Source organism: Schistocerca americana, chromosome 8 (genome assembly GCF_021461395.2).
Source record: "Schistocerca americana isolate TAMUIC-IGC-003095 chromosome 8, iqSchAmer2.1, whole genome shotgun sequence".
Lineage (NCBI taxonomy): Eukaryota > Metazoa > Arthropoda > Insecta > Orthoptera > Acrididae > Schistocerca > Schistocerca americana.
This window is the reverse complement of record NC_060126.1, coordinates 503,789,435-503,813,851: the sequence shown is the minus strand read 5'-3', so window position 1 is coordinate 503,813,851 and position 24,417 is coordinate 503,789,435. Positions and strand designations below refer to the sequence as shown.

The following is a 24,417-nucleotide window of genomic DNA, read 5'->3' as shown; positions in this document are numbered from 1 at the left end:
TTCAATTATTTAATCAAACAATGGAAAATCCAGGAATGGAATGAGAAGGAAAGTAGCCACTCACCATACACACACGCACACGCACACGCACACACACACACACACACACACACACACACACACACAAAATGCAGCTCTAACTTTTTAGACGTATCTCTGTTCAAAGTTCTGCTATTGCACCTGACAATTTTGTACATTTGTGTTTATTCTCTTTTTCTCTGAATTATAAAACTGAATTTTTGTTTCTGCTTTCAGAGTGGACTGTGTGCTGCAACAGAGATGGAATCTGCACGAGGTGGCAGCATTCGCATCCAGCATTTGACTGCCGCGACTGCAGGTGTGGCCGGGGAGGGCAGGTCCCGCTTTCCCAAACTGGATGAATGTGCACACTTCCACTATGAGGCTGTTGAACTAGGCCCTCTGCAAGTGAGTTGGCAACTGTTATGTAGTTATATAGCAGAACACGATTCCAGCAAAACAGAATGTTACTACATTAGTTCGGTAACTGTGAATGAAAATTTAAATTGTAGCATCTCACTTGGACAGACTGATAAACAGGAAATTTCAGAACCCCTTATTTGTACAGTAGTGAGTGTGGTTTGTTTTTTGTGTGTATACTCTAAATATGTGTAAATAGGCAGGGCTACCATCAGGACTTTTAAACTGGACTAGTAATATGTATACAGATGCTTTTAACTTATCTCCAATGAAATTTTAAGAAAATAGTTTCTTTTTTATTTTGTTAGAGAAAGTTATATCTTCTGAACACTATTTGAGTTTATTACAGATAACTTTTCAGTAATAAAAAAGAAAAAAAGGGGGGGAGGCAATGATTTATGACATTGACCATAGTAGACCAAGTTACCAGTTCTAACATTTTGTGTGAAAATGTTTCAGAAACAGTATTTCCTTGATAAAAAAATTAAGTTAGAGTACTAATGGATTTTCCGCTCACTGCAGTGTGTGTTATTTGTTATTATACTTGCAAAAAGGCACTTTTCACCTCTCCGTTCTAAGTGGTATATCTGTTTTAGTACATCGATTCAAAATTCCATATTTATAGCAGTTGTTAAATCATTAGTGCTTGCACCTCAGCTGTTCTAATTTTACTCCATGAATCTCCTTTCAAGAAATTAACTGTGAATAATGAAAGTGTAAGTCCTACATATTCTCAAAAATTATTAATTGTCATTATATATTTATACTTTGCTTGTACATACTTCCCTGCAAACCACTGTGAAGTGTATGGCAGATGGTACTTCCTGTTGTGCCACACACAAAGATTTCTTCTCATTTCATTCTCAGGTGGAGCACAGGGAGAATGGTTGCTTTTGCACTCACTACACCACAACATAAAACATTCAAATTAACACAAAACATCAACATCACTCAGGAACAGACAACAAAACACTACATATTATGTATCACTGAGTAGGATAAACTAAAACAAATAGTACAAAATCACAACCCACAAAATATTGGAGGAAGTATAGATTACAGAGCACACAGATTATACAATATGCACAGGAACAATCAACACCAAGGCATCATACATGAAACTGAAAACTACACCCTGGACAGACAAAGAAATGAGACTAAAATGAGATTGAGTGGGAAATGAAATCTCTACCAACAACTGTGGATTCACAGAGACAAACAGACTCAAATTTCTGCACTGTGTATAGACGTATAGACAAGTGAAGGACATTTTTAAACAAACACTACTACAAACCAGGAAGCAACATTGGGAACAATTAATGCCTACCCCCCCCCCCCCCCCCCCACAAACACACACACACACACACACCTGCACACACACAACAGAATGTTTGGGGAGCAAACACAAGATACTCACAGACAAAAATAAGACCCCGCTAGTATTAGGTATACTAAGGCAGGATGACAGCACAAAGACAAGAGGCTGGAGGAGTTCAGTACAATTCCTGCTGAAGAAACTACTACCTGAAAATGTCATGAACGCAGACACACCACAACAAAAAACACTGAAAGACGAACTACATGCACTATACAACATGGTTGCCGTCATTACATCACCTGTCTATTTGCTCAGGGAGATGTTGCAGTAGGATAAGAGAGTTAAAAGCTAAACAAGTGCTGGGGCCAAGCGGCATCCATTCAGAGGTACTCAAAACACTGTCGCCATAGATCACCCCATATTTAACCGAAGTACTTAATGATGCCTAAAGACTAGGCAGGGTGCCTACAGTCTGGAAAACCTCAGATGCAGTGATCATACAAAGATCTGTGGACAGACCAATATGTCTTATAAACACAATGGCTAAGGTTCAAGAGAAGCTGCTGTGCAGCTGACGGCAGGCCCACAGAGCTCTCCACAGCCTTAGTCCCCACCAATTCAGCTTTAGACTGGGAAAATCCATTGATGACACAATTAATCAAGCACTCGGAATTGTTAAAAATACACCAAATAAATATGCAGTAGCAATAATGATAGACATCACAGTGCCTGTGACAACCTGTGGTGTGCAGCACTCTTTGCGAGGTCCGACAATTGGAAGCACTCCACTCCCTATATAATAATCAGGAGCATGACCAAAGGATGCCCACAGGGATCGATCTGTGGACCCATCTTCTGGGACATCACTAGTGAACCCCTCCTAGAACTCGTGGATGGGGACAATAGGACTGATGGAGTTATTGCCTACACAGGCGACCTATTGGTATTAGTTTCTGCAAACAGTAGAGCCCACCTAGAAAAGGAAGCATTCACACAATCACAAAGTGGTGCATAACAAACAAGCTCCAGATAGCAGGCCACAAAACAACATATACTCTATTGAAGGGTCTATTGAAACTGGATCCTTCAACACAGGATGACTGTAACATGCTATCTAGGAGAATACATAGAAAAAAGTTAAACTTCCATGAACACATCAGAATAACTACAGACAAGGCAGAAAAAATACTACACAAACTGACAAGGCTAAATTCAGGGCAATACAGACTACCCTTGCCAGTAATCAGAATGTACCACTGTGCATTCTTTGAATCATTACTCAGTTTTGCGGCAAGTACATGGCACATTGTTTAACTCTCGCCACCAATAGAATGGTGGCAAGGTGGGGCAGAGAGGTGTCCATCGTGGACTATTGAGAGCTTTCAGCACCACATCAGTCAAAGCACTATGCATGGTGCTCAGAGTCTACCTGATTGATTTCACCATCAGATATTGGGCTGCACAGTACTGGTTAAAGATGGATAAACTAGACCAAGTTAGCCAAATAACCGGTGTACCATTAAATACCAAGTGCCAGCTTAAACTCTGGCGAATGGAAGCCTGGCAGAATGAGTGAGGCACAAGTGATAAGGTACAGAGAGTCCATACATTCTTTCTGGATGTATTGGAATGGTCAGTAACGAAACGTGCCTACTTAGCTGCAGCACGGTTAACTTTGTAACACGACACGGACCTTATCCCATGCAATTGAACTGTGTGAGTCTGATGCATAGACCTATTTGTACATGTGAGGAGATGGGATCTCCCGATCATACAGTCCTATTCTGCAAGAATTGGAGACACCTCAGGGACACAATAAAAGCGGAGTACCAACTATATGATATGTCTACGAAATAAAACAGAATGGACACTGTTAAATACACTAACAGACAAGATTTCTAGGCAACACACAAAGAATACCCACATACATGACCGTACAGAAGACAAAACAATATGCAGCATGATAACAGGCTCTGTAGGGTGGATAGCGACACAGAAGATGACACAGAGAGCAATGAGGCAGACAGTGCAGATGACTGAACACTAAGCAGTTACACTGCTACTCATCAGACTTTGGATTACATGCTTCTGGAAGTTGACAGGTTTATTGGTAAAATCTCCGGGCTGTCTTTGTGATAAGGAAGAACTTGACAGATAAACAGACCACTTTATAAATGAACCCTGCAGCATCAGTCAATACTCCCACAGAATCTGCTTATGATATAGTCGAGGTCTTCATAATTTCTGATACCTTCAAGAAGATTATTTTTCCAGAGATAGGTATCTTGTGCTTCCTTTTATCTTGTATGGAGGAATGAACCATAGCCTCAAATTCAAGGTATTTCCTGCTTTTGACAGTCAGTGGGAGTTCCTTGATGAAGTTGCAGTTTGAAGCTTATTCTCCAATGCTGTTCAATGTAGCTTATGAGACGTGTCCAAACCATACTTTTTCCAGCTTCTCTAATAGTTCCACTCTTCACGTAATGAATAACTACAAGTTTAAATTTTGCATCATGACTGTGTCAAATTCCAGAGTTTGTTTATAATATTCTTTTGGTGATGCTACTCATTGGTCAAGACTGAGGGCAAGCTGAAAAGTAATGTATAAGAATTTTTAATGTGAAAACTCTTAAAGCTTTTTAAATAAAACCCATGTTATTAACTTACTACATCTTTATTCTTCAAGTCTGTATATTTGCAGCCCTCTGCTGCTGAAGGGCTCTGAATGACAGCAGGGAACATAGTGGAATGTAAAGTAACTATGTCAGTGTGTGAGAAACAGTGTGCTGTAACCGAGTTTCATATTTGAGGAGTTTGTCCATACATGGAGCACCACCTGCTTCAACATGACAATGCCAGATCGTGCATGAGTGAAATGACTTCAGCAAAAATCTGACACCTTGCCTTCACTGTCATCGATCATCCTCCATACAGTCTTGACTTGACCCCAACTGATTTTCTTCTGTGTTCAAAGTGTAAAGAATCCCTTTGAGGACTTCCCTTTAATAGTGATGAAGTGGTGCAAGGAGAGGTGAGGAGGTTGTGGCTCTGTCTATTAACAAAGTCAAACACCCTACAATGATGATATCAACAAACTGGTCTGTGGTTGGGAGGAATGTGTTCATCACCAGGGTGACTATGTTTAGAAATATATATGTAGATGTAAGGAACAAAGAAGTACAATTTTAATAGACTTACTTTTATTAAAAAAAAACTTTAAGAGTTTTCACAAAAATGTGGAGGCACTACTCTTCAGCACGCCCTCATTTTACTCTGTAGTTGGAAAAAAACTGTGATTGTCCTGTTGTGTAAAATAGTTGCTTCCAACATGAAACATCAACAGTTAAATGTGTAACTTCATATATAAAATTAGTTTCCAGATACTAGAGAGATTATTGCTCCAATTTGAACCAAGGAATGAGAACTACAGTTGAAGTTTTTATGATGCAGAAATGTATCAGTATTTGTATGGTTGTGCACGTAAGCCTCACCCAGATTTTCATGGCTGAATTTTGGGGAAAATGCATCTTACATTTGGGTCATGAAAATATGAACCCAGATTTTCATGGCTGAATTTTGGGGAAAATGCATCTTACATTTGGGTCATGAAAATATGAATCATACCCACTTTTGACAATAAACAAGCCAAAATACCACTGAAAATATTTTTTAACTAGGTGGTTCCACAAAAATTGAGAGATTATAAGAGTACATATAGATCTTGCTGTAATATGATCATCTTCACCCATTCAATTGCTGTTTAGTGTGTATGTACTTGCTGTGTGGCTTTTTTTATGGGAAATTTTTTGATACAAATAACAAATAATTGCTTAGGAAGACTTACTTCTTGCTAAGCAGGTCAACTACACGGAGGAAGAAAAATCATTCAACTAGTTGTTTGATGAAGGTGACATGTTAATATTAATTCCTTTGCACTTGGACAAAATATTCACAATGACTTACATGTAACACATGCCACGTAAGTGAAATGGATAAAAACAAGAAATGCTAAACTGCAAGATGATATGGTGATCTTATTATGTAGGCAGAAAGCAACAGAGAACATTAACATTTAAATGCTGATTGGAAGCAGTTGTAGTGATGAAAAAGTATCAAGAATCTCATTAAATACAAGCAGCAGTAAAAAAAGAGAGTAACCTCAACTTACAGTTTCACACTTTCAGTTCTGTTGCTCATAATATAAAGCCCGTCTTTCTGCAGTTATATTTTTTAAGAGTTTTGTTGCCGTGTGGCTAGTGGTCTACTTCTTTTTATCATTTTTTTAAATGTTTTCAGTTGTTTCTGAATCATCTCATGGCATGAAGAACCTGTCCTTTACATTCCTGGAGCATACTGATAGTCATTTTACCATAAAAAATTATCCTTGCAAGTTAGTTCTACAATTTATGTGAACACTATAGAGACTGAACATATCATAATTAATGGAGAGTTACCTTAATTCTTTCGTGTGATCCTTTTTCATTATACACTGAACTAGCATGCATGTTCTAAAAATGTGGAAGGAGAGACAATGTCTTTCAGTGCTCCCTCGTATATGTGTGCACCCTTATCTAATTCTTTTACTGTGTGTAACACCAACCAGACCATGTTACATTACAAATGAAAATATAAACAACTGAAAAGGCTATAGCTCAGTTGTGTACTTGGTTAGCTAGTTACATCCACGTACCATTGACCATAATTCTGACTACTTGTAATTATATTCAACAAGTCATTCTCACAGTGGAAAATATGGATGGCAACAGGCTGACCATTTATACTATTCCTTATGTTATTCTTCTGTGCATACTGTGATTTGTATTTAACTGTGTTCTCAATAATGGTGTATTGAGATGGAAGAATTCAACTGATTTTGGCTGCTATTAAATCTACATCTGATCTGATGCAAGTGAGTCATATTTCACTGTCACTTGTGGAATAACCCAGCTTCACTATGCAACAGTGACTGTGTGAAATAAACATTCAATAATGATAGCAAAGACTGATGTTAGCAGTTCTATATATTGAACAGTTATTACACAGTCTCCTATTGTTATCTTACAACACTCTTGTAAAAGTATTATTTTCTTAAAACGGGGATTAATCTCTCTTCATCTGGAAATTTGTTGGGGCAGTATACATTTCATTCTTGTAGTATACAAAATTCAGTACCTTTTAATTAATACATAGAAGCCCCTTTTGTGCCTGTCAGAATGGAAGATACATTTTCTGCCTTGCTGCTTGGTATCAGATGTAACCACAGCTCAAGTATCTGCCAGCAAAAAGCTGCCATTGCTTGTGAGGACCACTTAGTAGATAAAAAAAGCGAGCACAGATGTCTCTGAGTTTCCCAGACAACCAACAGTAGCGTATAGTCGTAAGATATGTTAAGTGCACAGAGGACCAGCTGCATGTGCGTCTTATGCGTTCTTGATAAATCTAATAATTTCAAGATCATTTTTAGTGTAGGAATAAAGCTATTAGTTGTTTCTTTGGCATTGCTTCACTCACACAGTTAGATGCTTCTTTGGGTAACTCCTTTGATGTATTTTAGTTTCAGTTCAGCTATTCAAGGAGATTTTATATTAATTTTTTTGTTTACTTGTAAGGTTGATGGTTCAAATGGCTCTGAGCACTATGGGACTTAACATCTGAGGTCATCAGTCCCCTTTGTAAGGTTGACTTTGGATATTAACATGCTCTAGACTTCTTGCGTGTGGCTATTCAGGCTGAAGATATTGTTGAAATAATTATAGACAGGATTATTTGTAAACATGTGAGTGACAGTTGAAGTACTGGCTGCAACTGAATGAAGAATTTTCAAGATGTGTTGGTTTCTGGAGGTTACTGTAGTATAAAACATGGATTTGTTAGATGGTAGTCTCTTCAGTATTCAATTTTTGAATGATACTTCGAGTAATAGGCAAACTGTTGAGAAAATGATCAATAAATGATGTTGCATTGTGTTTTTACATTGTGCTACTTGAGTCCTACTTTTATTCCTTTGTATCTGCTAATGCACAGTGTGTGGGATAGTCATTTATTACTGTTCACCTGCTGATGTATTTAACATTTACGTAGACTTTTGTGTGAAACTGTTAGAGATCTGGTGTGTAACACACCATAAGGAATGTAATTTTCTTTGCAGATCTGTCTCTATGAGGAAGAACTAAAACCATTATGGAGTGAAGACTCTGAGAATAAATGGTGGCATGTGTCAGTTACATCGCAGGGAAAGAGCTGGGTAATACGCCGTTCCTATGACAACTTCCGTTTGTTGGATCAGCAACTGCATCGATGTATATATGACAGAAAATTCTCAGGCCTTCCTGAGCTTCCTCCTGAGGACAATGTTCCTGGCACAAATCATGAGGTAAGTTAGAAGGAAACTGCTGTAAAGCTTTTCATTTCTTACCTTTCCTTTTCAAGCTGCCTCTTGTCCTTTTGTGGTAAGTCAAATTCTTTCTGGGTGTTCAGCATTTGTAGCTGTTTACATCCCTTCCCCCCTCCCACACACGCACAAACACCCTGTTACACCATGATATGCAGCTATACATAATATATAATTATGTATGACTAAAATACAAAAATATCAAGAATAAGTGAATGTATTTCTCCTGTCTTATTCTTCTTTTGTTTTTATTGTATTTTTCTTTTCTCTTTCACTGTGTACTAGTTCAGAGAATAAAGAAAAGATTTTCTCTTTTTATTATGTTATGTCTGGAATGGATTCAGTGGTCTCAGTTAAATATATGTTTAACTTCACATAGTATATTTTCATGCAGTATAAACTGTGCTGTGAAAATGTGCTGTTTTCTTTCTCGCCGTCAGTTTTAACTACATTGTATGGTATGTAAACCAAGAGTCATTGGGGATGATCTGAAAGTTACATTATTCTTGAAGAATCTAGTTTCCCTATTACAGTAATAGTAATTATTGGTTTCAACAGATCTATGCTGTCTACTATGTGACTTTCAGTGTTGCAAAAAGCATGTACATCTATTAATGTTGCAGGGGCTGATGATGATAACATAAATCTGTCAAAACTGGTAATAGTAATAAAAAGAATTACTAGCATTGGCAAATTTGATTCTTCAAGAATAATATCATGTAATTGTGAATAAAACAGATTTTATACAAATTGGTGACTAGCGCATTTGTAAGAGGTTGTGGGGAAACTGTCTGAAAACTACATCTACACTTGTTGGTGCATTGCCACTTGGTGGAAGCAAAACATGTCACAGTTTGCTTCTGCAATTTATTAAATTTCTAGCAAACCCGGCAGTGCTTTGCAATTACTCAGTATGTATGGGAAATGGATATACGTCCTAATCTTTCTCTCCTCCCTCCTGCTGTTCTCATCACTTCCTTCCCACTCTCTATATCTGTTTCCTCTCTGTCCTCTTCTCCCTTCTCTCTGATCTTGAGCTTTGTTTCTTCTTATAGGAAACAAAATCTTAATTGGGAACTGAAGTCCACTTCAAATAAGTTGGTAAACCTGTTAGGATAATTGTATACAGGGTTTGAGGGAGACCTCTTCAGCTGGTAGAACATTGAGGATAGTAGCTTCAGTGCATAATTTTAATCTGCGAATAAGTAGGATTAAGAAGTTTTGCACCAATTGGATTCCATAGTTGTATCCTAAACATAAATCAATAAAGCTGAAATGTAACGCTCTTCTTTTCTATTGAAGGCGACTGCGAGGAAGAAAATAAAACAAGCACATTGTTGTGAATACAATTTTTGTTTAAAATTAGACATAAGGAGAAAGGATGTACACAGAAGAAACAATTTGTCTCTTGGTTTACATACCATACAATGTAGTTAAAACTGACGGCGAGAAAGAAAACAGCACATTTTCACAGCACAGCATTTTCTATCTCGCAGTTGGTTTTGATGGAAAATCTGTACATCATTGTTTTTTTTTATTATTATTTTTTTAAACAAAAAAGTAGCCCATGTGCGTCTGAATGTTTATTAGATTATCGTGTAAAAATTTTGAATAAATCAGTCAAGAACTTTTCAAGATTTTTGGTAACGACATTAAATAACATCTTGTGTTCATATAGCAATATAGATGAAATGAATTATGGGTACAGTTCATGCACCAGATAGGATTTGTGTGTGTGTGTGTGTGTGTGTGTGTGTGTGTGTGTGTGTGTGTGTGTGTGTGTGTGTGTGTGAAGACAATGTCCAATTTTATACATTTATAATTTAGGTGGGTAGTTTTACATGTCAGATGAAGAAATAAGATCTTTTTGCTTCACACTTGGTTGGTTCACAGCTCTTACTTAATCTTTTTATTGTTGGCAGTAGGAATTGTATTGAATGTTTCATACCTTGTCCACAGGAAAGCACACGCCAGTTGCTGTCTGACTATCTGCTGCGCTTCTCGCAGTTGGCAACAAGTACAGTCAATTGTGGGCCAGTGCTCAACTGGCTTGAGCTAGACAATAGAGGCCATCGGCTATTGGTACCTGATGGGGACAGCTGTCCCATTAACACACCAGCTGTGGCAGCAGCCTATGCAATTCGCCGATATCAGGCTCAGGCTGGTGATGAGATTTCCTTTGAGGCAAGTAATCTGTTAAGATATCCTGCTCTCTGTTTGTTATTATTTACTCTACATATTACAAACAGAAGCCAAATCTGACAAAAAGGAGTTTTGAAACTGTTTCTGATATTGTCAGTCAGAACGCTTCTTCCTCCAACTTTGTATTTTCTGTTATTCCGCTGTCACTAGTATAAATTTCACAACAGAAAATAGAAATTGCATCAGAGTTGGTAGTTATATAATTTCAGTTTTTATAAAGTAACAAGGCAGACAGTTCATCTGAGCTGTATATAATCATCCTTGTGGCTCTGCAAAAGATTGTGAAAAAATCAAAGTCTGCTAATGTAATATAAAAAGTGGGTAGACTTCTTGTGCAGGTTTATTCACTTTGCAAAAACTTGTTTTATAACCCTATTATTTATGTATCCCAAGACACTTTTCTGGCATGAAGCTTGTCACTTGCCTATGGCAATGTCTTATCTGTGTGAAAAGTGCCAAGTTGCACTGTGTTCAGATTACATAATAAACTTGTGGTATTTAGTTTGTTAGCTGTGAGGCAGATGGAGATTAAATATTTTGCTGCACTCCCCTTCTAGAATCATGGTTGTAAATGGAGATAGCTATGTAGAAAAAATAATCCCGTAAACAATATGTTGTGGAAAAGAATAGCAACCTTAATAAAAGTAATACTAGGAGTAAAAATAGCCCCCACACCAACAAGTTATCCTTACTATTGCAAAGAAAGGAGCGCAGTATGCAGCTATAAAAATATTTGACCACTTTTCTTGTGAATTAAAAGTTTTAAAAACATATTGAAAGTATTTCTACTTGCAAACACCTTCCATTTCGTAACAGAATTTCATTTAGATAATATCTATAGTGGCTGGATTGCATTTATGAAGCTTTACTTTAGATTAAAACAGAAGTGAAAATTCAGTTATGTAAATAGGCAGCTCATAGCCATGTTATAACAGAATAAATGTATTATTTATGAATCCACTGCCATGTTTCACATTATTCCAATGTTGTTGTTGTTGTTGTTGTTGTGGTCTTCAGTCCTGAGACTGGTTTGATGCAGCTCTCCATGCTACTCTATCCTGTGCAAGGTTCTTCATCTCCCAGTACGTAAAGCAGCCTACATTCTTCTGAATCTGCTTAGTTTATTCATCTCTTGGTCTCCCTCTACGATTTTTACCCTCCACGCTGCATTCCAATACTAAATTGGTGATCCCTCGATGTCTCAGAACATGTCCTACCAACCGATCCCTTCTTCTAGTCAAGTTGTGCCCAAGCTCCTCTTCTCCCCAATTCTATTCAATAGTTCCTCATTAGTTATGTGATCTACCCATCTAATCTTCAACATTCTTCTGTAGCACCACATTTCGAAAGCTTCAATTCTCTTCTTGTCTAAACTATTTATCGTCAACATTTCTCTTCCATACATGGCTACACTCCATACAAATACTTTCAGAAACGACTTCCTCACATTTAAATCTATACTCGATGTTAACAAATTTTTCTTCTTCAGAAACGCTTTCCTTGCCATTGCCAGTCTACATTTTATATCCTCTCTACTTCGACCATCATCAGTTATTTTGCTCCCAAAATAGCAAAACTCCTTTACTACTTTAAGTGTCTCATTTCCTAATCTAATTCCCGCAGCATCACCTGACTTAATTAGATTACATTCCATTATCTTCATTTTGCTTTTGTTGATGTTCATCTTATACCCACCTTTCAAGACACTGTCCATTCTGTTCAACTGCCCTTCCAAGTCCTTTGCTGCCTCTGATGGACTTACAATGTCATTGGCGAACCTCAAAGTTTTTATTTCTTCTCCATGGATTTTAATACCTACTCTGAACTTTTCTTTTGTTTCCTTTATTGCTTGCTCAATATACAGATTGAATAACATCGGGGATAGGCTACAACCCTGTCTCACTCCCTTCCCAACCACTGCTTCCCTTTCATACCCCTCGACTCTTATAACTGCCATCTGGTTTCTGTACAAATTGTAGATAGTCTTTCGCTCTCTGTATTTTACCCCTGCCACCTTCAGAATTTGAAAGAGAGTATTCCAATCAACATTGTCAAAAGCTTTCTCTAAGTCTACAAATGCTAGAAATGTAGGTTTGCCTTTCCTTAATCTTTCTTCTAAGATAAGTTGTAGGGTCAGTATTGCCTCATGTGTTGCAACATTTCTTCGGTATCCAAACTGATCTTTGCCGAGGTCGGCTTCTATCAGTTTTTCCATTCGTCTGTAAAGAATTTGCATTAATACTTTGCAGCTGTGACTTATTAAACTGATAGTTCGGTAATTTTCACATCTGTCAACACCTGCTTCCTTTGGGATTGGGATTATTATATTCTTCTTGAAGTCTGAGGGAATTTCGCCTGTCTCGTACATCTTGCTCACCAGATGGTAGAGTTTTGTGAGGACTGGCTCTCCCAAGGCTGTCAGTAGTTCCAATGGAATGTTGTCTACTCCGGGGGCCTTGTTTCAACTCAGGTCTTTCAGTGCTCTGTCAAACTCTTCACGCAGTATCGTATCTCCCATTTCATCTTCATCTACATCCTCTTCCATTTCCATAATATTGTCCTCAAGAACATCGCCCTTGTATAGATCCTGTATGTACTCCTTCCATCTTTCTGCTTTCCCTTCTTTGCTTAGGACTGGGTTTCCATCAAAGCTCTTGATATTCATGCAAGTGGTTCTCCTTTCTCCAAAAGTCTCTTTAATTTTCCTGTAGGCAGTATCTATCTTACCCCTAGTGAGATAAGCCTCTACATCCTTACATTTATCCTCTAGCCATCCCTGCTTAGCCATATTGCAGTTCCTGTCGATCTCATTTTTGAGACGTTTGTATTCCTTTTTGCCTGCTTCATTTACTGCATTTTTATATTTTCTCCGTTCATCAATTAAATTCAATATTTCTTCTGTTACCCAAGGATTTCTACTAGCCCTCGTCTTTTTACCTATTTGATCCTCTGCTGCCTTTACTATTTCATCCATCAAAGCTACCCATTCTTCTTCTACTGTATTTCTTTCCCTCATTCCTGTCAATTGTTCCCTTATGCTCTCCCTGAAACTCTGTACAACCTCTGGTTCTTTCAGTTTATCCAGGTCCCATCTCCTTAAATTCCCACCTTTTTGCAGTTTCTTCACTTTCAATCTGCAGTTCATAACCAATAGATTGTGGTCAGAGTCCAAATCTGCCCCTGGAAATGTCTTACTATTTAAAACGTGGTTCCTAAATCTCTGTCTTACCATTTTATAATCTATCTGAAACCTGTCAGTATCTCCAGGCTTTTTCCATGTATACAACCTTCTTTGATGATTCTTAAACCAAGTGTTAGCTATGATTAAGTTGTGCTCTGCGCAAAATTCTACCAGGCGGCTTCCTATTTCATTTCTTAGCCCCAATCCATATTCACCTACTATGTTTCCTTCTCTCCCTTTTCCTACTCTTGAATTCCAATCACCCATGACTATTAAATTTTCGTCTCCCTTCACTACCTGAATAATTTCTTTTATCTCATCATACATTTCATCAATTTCTTCGTCATCTGCAGAGCTAGGTGGCATATAAACTTGTACTGCTGTAGTAGGCGTGGGTTTGGTGTCTATCTTGGCCACAATAATGCATTCACAATGCTGTTTGTAGTAGCTTACTCGTACTCCTATTTTTTTATTCATTATTAAACCTACTCCTGCATTACCCCTATTTGATTTTGTATTTGTAACCCTCAGCAGAAGAGTGATGTACTTACTACTGAAGATATAGTAACAGCAAGAGTAGAATTGGTAGATATAAAATTTTAATATATATTTAGTTTCTGCAGGTCCCCTAAATTCCTTCATCAGGGCAAAGAAAATGGAAAAAGGGAAGCTTATATACACATATGTTGTAGACAGTCTAAATAACTGAAAATCTTAGCTCAGGAGACACACAAGATCAAAATGGAGTATCAGGGCATAATTCAATGTCCATTGTGTTCCTGTTAATTTTCTGTAAGTGAGCTGTTTTTATATTGTTATTTCCTGTTCATTCTCTGTGCCCTGTGTGTCCCTTGAGTCGAAATTTCAAGTGACGTTTTTTGGCTTCAGCATCTGCACGCAGAGTGTGGTTTTTTTCTCTTTATTTTGAAGAAGGGTTAATATGAAGTTGGAAGTTTGACATTTAACCACATTTTTAAGTTTGTGTATCTGTCAGTATTATTTTGATGACTGGTGAATAGACACATATTCTGTTACAAATATTCTTATTATTCATTTCTTTACTCCCATTTTGAATACTATTAGTTTTGAGATATTAGTGTATGACTGTTTTTAACATTGAAATGTGGCATTATACAAGTTTAGTCAAAATTAATCACCTCTGTGACAGAAAATAGGCAGTTGTGGAGAGGAGGATGATGAAGCTCCTGAATACTGACACAGAAATAGAATCCAGAAATGATTCCAGCAGCATAATTATTGAATGCAAACATGCAAGCGTTCAGAGGGGTTCAGGTTTAAGCTGATCTACCACTTGAGAATGTCATAAAAATGAACTTCCAAAAGAACTGCAAAATGTTAGTATTTCATGCTCAAAAATACTCTTTAATGTTAAAAAGATACTCTTAAGTACTCTTAAATCCAATTAAGGACTCAATAATACTGCAATCCGAAATAAAGTATTCTGACACTCACGTATTCATATCTTTATACAACGACAAGAACATTCCAAAATATTCTAAAAATATTCCAATGCATTCATAAATATTAAAGAATCTTAAAGAAAGCTGTGGAACTTTCTAGAACATTCCAGAACGCTATAAAACATTGAAGAATGATTTCAGAATGTTGAAGAATGCTATAGTATATCTAGAACACTCTGAAGTATTCTAGAACATTCAAAGAATCTACTAACATCTGAGAATATTTGTAAAAACTTGAGAACATTATAGATAATTCTCAAATTTTTTCTCTTGAAATAAACACATTGATACGAAATAGACGTGCGATGTTCTGGTGACCACCACTATGTGAAAGTAACCACTACAAATATCCATATCTCCTCAACCACAGCAGCTATAGTGGTGCACACATAAGAAGAAGGGTGATGGTGAGATGAACAGTGTGAAGGAGCAGTGTACCAATAGTGTCATTCCGCTACATCTGCCTGTAGCATGCACATCAGGGTGTGTGTGGAATATTTAGCATTTATTTTCATGTTAGTTTAGATGTGATGAGATAACTTAACCACTATAGCATATGTTATTGGTGGCATAAAGCGAACAGGATAAGTATGCATTAAGAAGCAACAGCAATAATTTTCCAAGTGTAGGATTTCCACAAGGGCAACTTGGAAGCGGAAACAGCGATCCTGTGTAATGCTCCCCTGGCATTGCCAGTTACCAGGATAGACAACAACTGGAGCGTGAGACATGGGACACTAACACAAAGTACCCTATCTCTCTCTCTCTCTCTCTCTCTTTCTCTGAACCAAACACTCATTCTGATGTGCATACCGTGCACACTACTATACCACCAATTTACCATTATGGTGGACAACAATGGAACCGAAGTTAATACCAGACACTGAACCCAGTGGATGAACCTTGAGGTTCACAAACTTCTTCCACAAACACTTCAATTTTTATGTATATGTTTATGGAGTTACCTTAGCTTGACTTGGACAAAGCTAATCAGCTCCCATCAAATGTTAATTTAAACAATAAAAATGAACCTTTAAATACTGAAATTATAAAGCTATCAAGAAAACTACTTTTTGCACTTCATTTCACACTTAGTTAACTTATTCTATTACAATACTTGCTTATGAACTACATTTGACATTATATTATTCAGTGAGCAGGTATATAAATTCCTTAGTTTTATTAGAATTGTGTAAATTTATCATCTACAAACTGCTGCTCCAACAGGGTCCTAACTATCTCATTGTTGTGTATCTGCCTAAAGTATGTCATTAATGCTTGATGTGCTTTACTAACCTCATACAGTATGTCCTGATAAACAGACTGCAAACTTGGAAAAAGTGACATCTCTGACCACAGCACCATATAATATTATCATTTAATCTGCTATTTGTCATATGCAGATGGAAGCTATGAAATACCTTACCATTTTATGCCATTGCTGTGTATTACAGATTGGGGACATGATTTCTGTGATTGACATGCCACCTCCAGAGGAGTCAGTATGGTGGAGAGGCAAGCGTGGTTTCCAAGTTGGCTTCTTCCCTAGTGAGTGTGTTGCAGTAATCGGTGATAAGGTCCCCCACGGGTTACCTATTCCACAGCAGCAACAGCAGCAGCAGCAGCCTCCACAACAGCAACAGCAGCAACAAATAGAGCAGCAGCGACAGCAACCTAGTAAACCTGTATTGCGGAAGCATGGAAAGCTCATTGCCTTCTTTCGCTCTTTTATTCTGGCACGTCCATCACGTCGCCGGCTTCGTCAGTCTGGTATCCTCAAGGAACGAGTATTTGGCTGTGATCTTGGAGAACATCTCCTTAACTCAGGACATGATAGTGAGTCTAATTGTTTGTTTTCTTGAAACTGTGCTGTTTTGAAAGTAGTAAATGTAATCTTGATCTCTACCTGGTCCTTAGTATATAAGCTCTGCTAACATGATTGATACACTCAGAATCCTATATTGTAAGTTAATTAGTTATCCCTTGTTTCACACTTATGACAGACATTAGCAAAATACTGGTAGAGGATGGACCTTAACTACCTCTGCCAATAACCCTCCCCCTCCAGCCTTCTCCCCCTGCTCTCTCTCTCTCTCTCTCTTTCTCTCTCTCTCTCTCTCTCTCTCTCTCTCTCTCTCTCTCTCTCTCTCTCCCTCTCTCTCGTTTGAATACAGATGATACTTCATACTGAGTGTTCAGTGGGCACATAAACAAGCTTCCAGACAAGTTCTCCTTCACAGCTCGCAGAATACACATACCTCTGCCGACCTGAATTATTCCAGTTGATTGCATTATAGTGGCACTGCAGCTAGCCTAGCTCAGGAAATCCCTTTCCCTCATAGAAATAGTACTAAAGAAACAAATTTCCATGACACAGGCATCCCTGAACCAACTGTGCTCCCTCTAAAAGATACTTTTATTATCCAGTCCCAGTTATCTACACACCATCTCCCAAATTGAAACCCTTGCCCCACCAACAACTGGAAGAATGCTCCGGAAACTGGCATCCTACTCCCACCCTGGAATACTGCTAACCAGTGATACCTATCCTACTCCTAGTGAATAACCCAACCCCCACCCCCCACTGTTGTCCTCTCATAACACACACTCTGTGTCTTGCTGATCTTTCCCTACTACATCCCCCAAAACCCCCAATATCGAAATCCATACAGAATCCAAAAAAACAAAAACAAAAAAAAAAACTGTTGTCTAACTACCAAAATCCTTAATTCTGAAGGTATTTCAATTCTATCTAATGTCCTTACCTTCAGTCAAACACCTAAGTTCAATCATGCTGAGCTCATCAAAGTCCTACTTTCCTTGTCTCACAGTTGAGCTGCATTGCTGGTATGACGGGATAATGTAGCTGTGTATTGCATTTGCTTTGAAAATTACTTGAAAGCTAAGTGTAATTTTACACCTTAGTTTATGTGTCTACAAGCTGCACAACGAGATGTTACCTTTGGTTAAACAGGTATTTATAAATAAATGTTATTACCAAAACTCATTATTCGTGCATATGTGCCACCACTAAAGTTTTCTATTGGAGGTATTCAGGTTTGAGCCGCTTGTGGCCCAGCAAACTGTGTAGTTTGGAGGGAAGCAACAACAATGCCAAGTTTTGAGATGATGGAAGCAGCTGAAAGAATACTTGTCACTCACAGCTGACATGTTTACTTAAGGAAAAGCATTTTGTGCAACCAAGTAGCAAACAACAAAATAATTGCAATACAGTTTGCAGTATGCTAAGCACAGAAAAGATCATAATTGTTTTGGTGTGTATTAAGAGCCACAAATCTCCTGTAATATGTCTCTATAAACAACATTCCAAGACTTCTTGTTCTCTGCATATATGTAGAGATTTCCAGCTCACGATACACCCGAGCAGCCAATGTAGAGCAGTCCATGTGAAAAACATGGTGTGCCCAGATGAATACCCGCCATTTTTAACATTTGTCCTGACTCTTATCTATAGTGATCAAGAAGGCCACTTTCAAAATGAACTGCAAGCATATGAACTGGAAAGGCAAGTTTGTTGGGATGATGAGAATTCATGATATCGATACTGTCTCTCCTTTGGCTCCGCTTGTGATGATGGTCGCCTGCGTGAAACGCCTTCACAGCATTCTGACATGTAACCTAGTGCCATTGCACAATCTTGGTGCATTCAAGTTATGCGTCAGTATGACAGGCACACCCACCTTCAGCTCCAGCTTGTGGAACAGCATCCTCAACAGCTCTGATGAGTTTAGGAACTCTACAGAATATGTAGCAGAGTTGTCTCTTGCCATCACTTTATCAAGTGACATGTAGATGGTCACCTCACCTGGTACTTCATCAACAATTTTTTTGTGGATGTGATTCATTCTGGAGTGCCAGGATTGCTCTTTCACATAACCAATCCATATTGCTCAAATTTTGCTGTAAGCTCAGAAAAACCTCATTAATCAGGTTATCTCCTGAGCTTACAACATTGCAGCAGAGGTGCAGTCTTTCTGTATTTGGCCACAGTGAGGAAGACTTGAGGCACATGGTGAGGCAGCTGCCAAGTGCCTCATTTGATGACCAGCAGCATCTGTCGGAAGTCGCCTGTGAGCAAGAGAAGTACTCAACCCTTCAACATTATGTTACTGCTGACTGTAAGCTTTGATTGAGTGCCTCGATTGCACACTTGTGTGACATTGAGCATTTTTCCCACATGATCAGTTTGCACTGATGCAGGAGTGGTGTGACCATTGCTCTTGCTTATAGTGCAATTGGACATTTTCTCACTCGCAAGATTCAGCAGAAGCTTGAACACTGAGTGGGTAGTTCTTCTTCCACTGAACAAGGTTGCAGCTATCCTTGTGCAACTGCACCAGTAGCAAATTCAACAAGAATATCTTGCCCGTACACTCCCACCCTGCAGGTGTGTCCAGGAAATAGAGACCCCCTTCTCCAGTCACCACATGAGTCACGTTTTATTAAAAAATATGCTTTTGATCTTGAGCTCTCAAGGCTACGGTATCATAACTGAGCTCCCTGAGGAAATCGGTGGACAACTATACTGCTTGTTGTGGGGTGGGCCAAAATCAGACAGCTGTTTTCCCACCATTGAGAAAACTTTGTCCTCAATACGTTTCAGCACTTTGATGACATATAAGTCATCAGTGGCCTCTGCTGTCCCTTGGTACTGATGTGTGATCTCTTCTGATAATGCAGTTTTATATTTATTCCAAAATGTCTTTAGGTTTGAGTGTCTGCAGGTGCTCGACATGATAGTGAAGAGCTCTCTCAATTTGACGAATGACCAGCACAGTATGGCATCCTCCATTGTAGTGTCCCAGTGGCCGTCGTCATTGAAAAGCCCCATTGCCTCACATTCTTTCTGGAATGTGGGTTTTCCCTGCTCATCAACTTTTTTGAGGGCCTGGAAACTGATGAGGCACCAGACATGCGTCAGCAGTAAATGCACACAATAACACTCAGTATGTGTTGCATGCACGTTGTATATTCTGTGGGTAGTTGATGCCTTCACACATTGCCAGCCTTCAGTTGCGGTGCCCTGCACATGATGCTTCCATTCTTTCCATAACACATTCCATGTGTAATATTTTGGCATTTCTGAATACAGCAAAGTTCAAGCAAAGTCGTTCATCTGGCACCGCCGAAAAAATGCAGTGACAGTGGTAGTGGACGGTGTCACTACTCAATAGACAACAATTTGGCCTTTGTGAAGTATGTGTGCTTGCCCTTAGGAAGGTGCTCCACAAGGTGTGCGACTTTTGGGTGCCTCTCCTGAAGAGGCAAGTCCAATATCCGAGATGGCGCTCTGTTGGTGCTTGCAGCAGTGAGTGCAGAAACACCCAGGTATTGTCCATTACAGTGCCTTACATGGTACTTCTCCCTTTAATTGTGGCCATATGTAACTTGTCCGTGGACATTCCTGCACAATGGATATCCAGTCTCATTTGTTTCGGTCTCTTTAATACTGCCCAGTTTGGTGTATTTTCCATCCTGCATGCACAGGAGCTTCAGCATTCCGCATAGAGTGTGTAATGGGCTCTTGGTGGCTGTGTCTTTTAGCTGTTTTTCCACATTGTGATTGGGCAGCTGTGCTGATATCACTTGATCAGTTTGGTTTGGCCGCAGTTTTTGTTTTAACCACAGCGGCAAGTGCACATGTGGCGAGCTGTGTTTTTGTCATTTAGTGGAATACATGAAGCACTGCACCTCACCAAAAATGTGCCTTTTGATGAGGAGGGGCACCACCTTTTTGCAATTTGGCCTGAAAAAGTAATGCTATGCTATTGTGCCAGTCTGTTGATTGCTGCCTGTCCATCAGTTCTTCCCTGATCTTGGTCCGGCCTGGATTGAATGTGAAGGTGATGAGTAAATCCAGCTGACCATAGTTCTGGACATAGGAGAACTTGTCCTGGGTAACTTTGTGGAGGTACCTCAAACTGTTCACAAGTGATGACAGGAGGATGACCATCTGATCTAAGTCGTTCGGATTTACATTGACATCATTTGCAATGGTATATTGCAGGTAGAAGTAATTTTGTGCACATAGTTTGCTTTGATTTAGCACTACATACCTTAGATGCCCACTTTCCTTCTTCACGTACATGTCTACCATAAATATGGGCAGAAGCACCCAACTCCACAGCAGCAAGTTGAAGTTATGTTCATGAACCATCCCCAGCCATGGCAAGTATGTTGCAATGGCCAACATGCTGCCTGCTCAGCAAGTGATCTGCGTGAATTACCATCTTGGAACTCTCATTGGAAATGATCTTGAGAGCTGTTTTAAACGTGTGCTCCAACACATTGTGATCATGCTGAACTTTTTCTATTTTCAGTACAGTCACCTGTTCAACCGCCTGAACAGTTAGGCAGTGTCTATCAGTCTCCTCGTCGTCTCCCATAAAGTAAAACTGTAAAAGTTGTGCCTGTGCATTGGATGGATGTAAAAGGGCCCTTATTTAATGGTGCACTTTCCGCTACACTGTAAAATCCCAGGCGTGGTGAGAATTCTGTAAGCTCCAAGGTCATCATGTGTAAACATGAATTAAATTTTTTATGGGGTTTGGAAATCACTGTGAATCATCAGTCTCATCAGAAAATAGTTCCTTTAAAGGATCAACTGGTGCTTCTAAAGTGGTAATGGATGCCTTGCCACCCAGAGCAACAAATTCCTGCCATTTCCTCCTGTACCATTTCAGTGACCCACAAAATCTGTGTGCCTCGTTCGTGCAGTCAGTTTTGATGATACTGTGGTTAGTGAAATCTGTAGTTGGATCATAGTTGAAAGCACACTTTTTTTAAAAAATCTCCAGGTATTCCTTGCAAATATTTGGTGACGTTCAACTTTGCCTCCTAGACTGTTCAAGAGGCATGCACAGAGGCCATTTGTGCGGCATTCACCTGATGCAGAGAAGCTGTGTTTTTGGCTGCCTCAGAATCAAGCTGAGAGGCCATGTGTTCTGCTGTATACTTTTTGTCATTGATCATATGACAGCTCTGGTGTCTCCACTGCATGCTGAGGTGCAGTGCATTCAGTGTTTTGTTGAAGTTGAGTATGAGCCTGCATTGACACTCTGTCTGCTCATTTCTCCACTGTTCAGCATGAACTAATGATTTTTGCTGTTGAGCTATCTACATAGCTCATTGTTAGCTCTGTGAAATATTTTATTTGTGTTTCCCAGTCATTAGAAATTTAAACAGTAATAAAATCAGTTCCTCGGTTTAGGTACGATATCCGATGTAAGCAACGCAACCTAACAAATAACTACACTAACAACAATACATCTACATCTACATCTACATCTACATCTACATCTACATGATTACTCTGCAATTCATATCTAAGTGCTTGGCAGAGGGTTCATTGAACCACAATCATACTATCTCCCTACCATTCCACTCCCGAACAGTGCGCGGGAAAAACGAATACCTAAACCTTTCTGTTCAAGCTCTGATTTCTTCTCTTATTTTATTTTGATGATCATTCCTACCTATGTAGGTTGGGCTCAACAAAATATTTTCACATTTGGAAGAGAAAGTTGGTGACTGAAATTTCGTAAATAGATCTCGCCGCGACGAAAAACGTCTTTGCTTTAATGACTTCCATCCCAACTCGCGTATCATATCTGCCACACTCTCTCCCCTATTATGTGATAATACAAAACGAGCTGCCCTTTTTTGCACCCTTTCGATGTCCTCCGTCAATCCCACCTGGTAAGGATCCCACAACACGCAGCAATATTCTAACAGAGGACGAACGAGTGTAGTGTAAGCTGTCTCTTTAGTGGACTTGTTGCATCTTCTAAGTGTCCTGCCAATAAAATGCAACCTTTGGCTCACCTTCCCCCACAATATTATCTATGTGGTCTTTCCAACTGAAGTTGTTCGTAATTTTTACACCCAGGTACTTAGTTGAATTGACAGCCTTGAGAATTGTACTATTTATCGAGTAATCGAATTCCAACGGATTTCTTTTGGATCTCATGTAGATGTAACAATCAAAGAAGAAGAAAAAAAACAGTTAAATGAGGGAAAGAAACAACAAACATAACCCAGAAAGAAACTATTGAGATATTTGCAAACCAACAAAATCATCAATCACTCACATCTAACCAGAAAAGCCATGCCAGTATCCTAGAAAGCAAACTTTCAGTATCCTAGAAACAACCAAAATCGCTGAAGAAGCTATGAATCATTTAAGCCAATGAGAGAAACTAAGTCAGTGTTCAAGAATCATTATAATATCACAATCCAAGTTCTCAACATCAGTTCTTCTGAGCTATAGAGACCCTAGAAGCAAACAAAATATATATAAATCATCCAAATCCAAACAGAAAATTGAAGTCATTGCTTAAGGATCCCAATATATCACAATCCAAAACATTTCCCAAACATTCTGTGAGTTGCGAAATATTTTCATGCTCATATGTTACAGAGTTTAGTGATGATTTTATCCTACAGGAATATTTATGCTGTTCTGGATTTATGTATGTGCTTATTTCATTTGTTGAAACAGTTAAAAAATAATCCCTATGCTTAACTCATAGCATTTATTTGATAGGTAACTTTATAGATGACTTTTTAGTCACATTATCCATCCCATAGGAACAGTAGTTATGTTGACCATCTCACGGGAACAGTGACTTTTTGGGAATAAAAGGTACCTTGCGTGTTAATTCAGGCTAAAGGCTATCTCCATAGTTCATCCAAATGTGTCCAACCATTTCAGCATGAAGGAGTAAGAAACAATCAACTTGATGAAGAAAGAAAGTTAACAATTTCTAGTTCGGTGCAGCACAAACTTCATAATATTTGCGCACATGCAACAATGTCATTTGCCCTCACATATGTAAGTGTTATCAGCAGTTATGTTCACATATAATCATAATCGTTTCCAGCCTCATGAAAAGCCTACCACATTCTACACATAAAGGCATCATTTCTCTCTGTTGCACACATTTAAATGACACTGTTGTTGTAGGTTTTCAAGTGTCTCAGAAGCTATAAGATACACCTGATGCTCAGTGGCTAAAATGTGCTGGGCTTGTAAATAAGTATGGATTAAACACTTTGAGGATTGTACAAGTATTGTATCCATTACTTTGAATCATATTTGTAGTAAATATTAAACAATAAAAGCATTTACACAAATACAAAGCAGTTCAAAAGATAAAGAATAAATAGTTTTTTCTAAGAGTAATTATTGTTCCACATTTCTTACTATATGCTCCAAATTTATACATATCTTGTACTACACACTTTTAAAAGTTACGCTTTGTGTTAATTGTGGGTATAAGCTAATTCCATCCCAAAGTTGTTCCAAACCCATCCAGCCGTTTCAACATGAGAATGTAACAAAATACTCAAACACAAACTTTTGCATTTATAATATGTATAGGAC

General features: G+C 38.6%; 1 protein-coding gene across 5 annotated transcripts in view; it reads left to right on the top strand.

Moving 5' to 3' along the window:
* Positions 1-24,417, top strand: part of LOC124545508 (GTPase-activating protein CdGAPr) — a 437,898-nt gene that overhangs the window by 333,069 nt on the left and 80,412 nt on the right. For all 5 annotated transcript variants that reach the window (XM_047124453.1, XM_047124455.1, XM_047124454.1 and 2 more), the window contains exons 2-5: positions 256-426; positions 7,905-8,129; positions 10,107-10,331; positions 16,466-16,847. In XM_047124453.1, coding sequence (XP_046980409.1) covers positions 280-426; positions 7,905-8,129; positions 10,107-10,331; positions 16,466-16,847 — 979 coding nt within the window. In that variant the 5' untranslated portion in view covers positions 256-279. The remainder of the gene's footprint in view (positions 1-255; positions 427-7,904; positions 8,130-10,106; positions 10,332-16,465; positions 16,848-24,417) is intronic.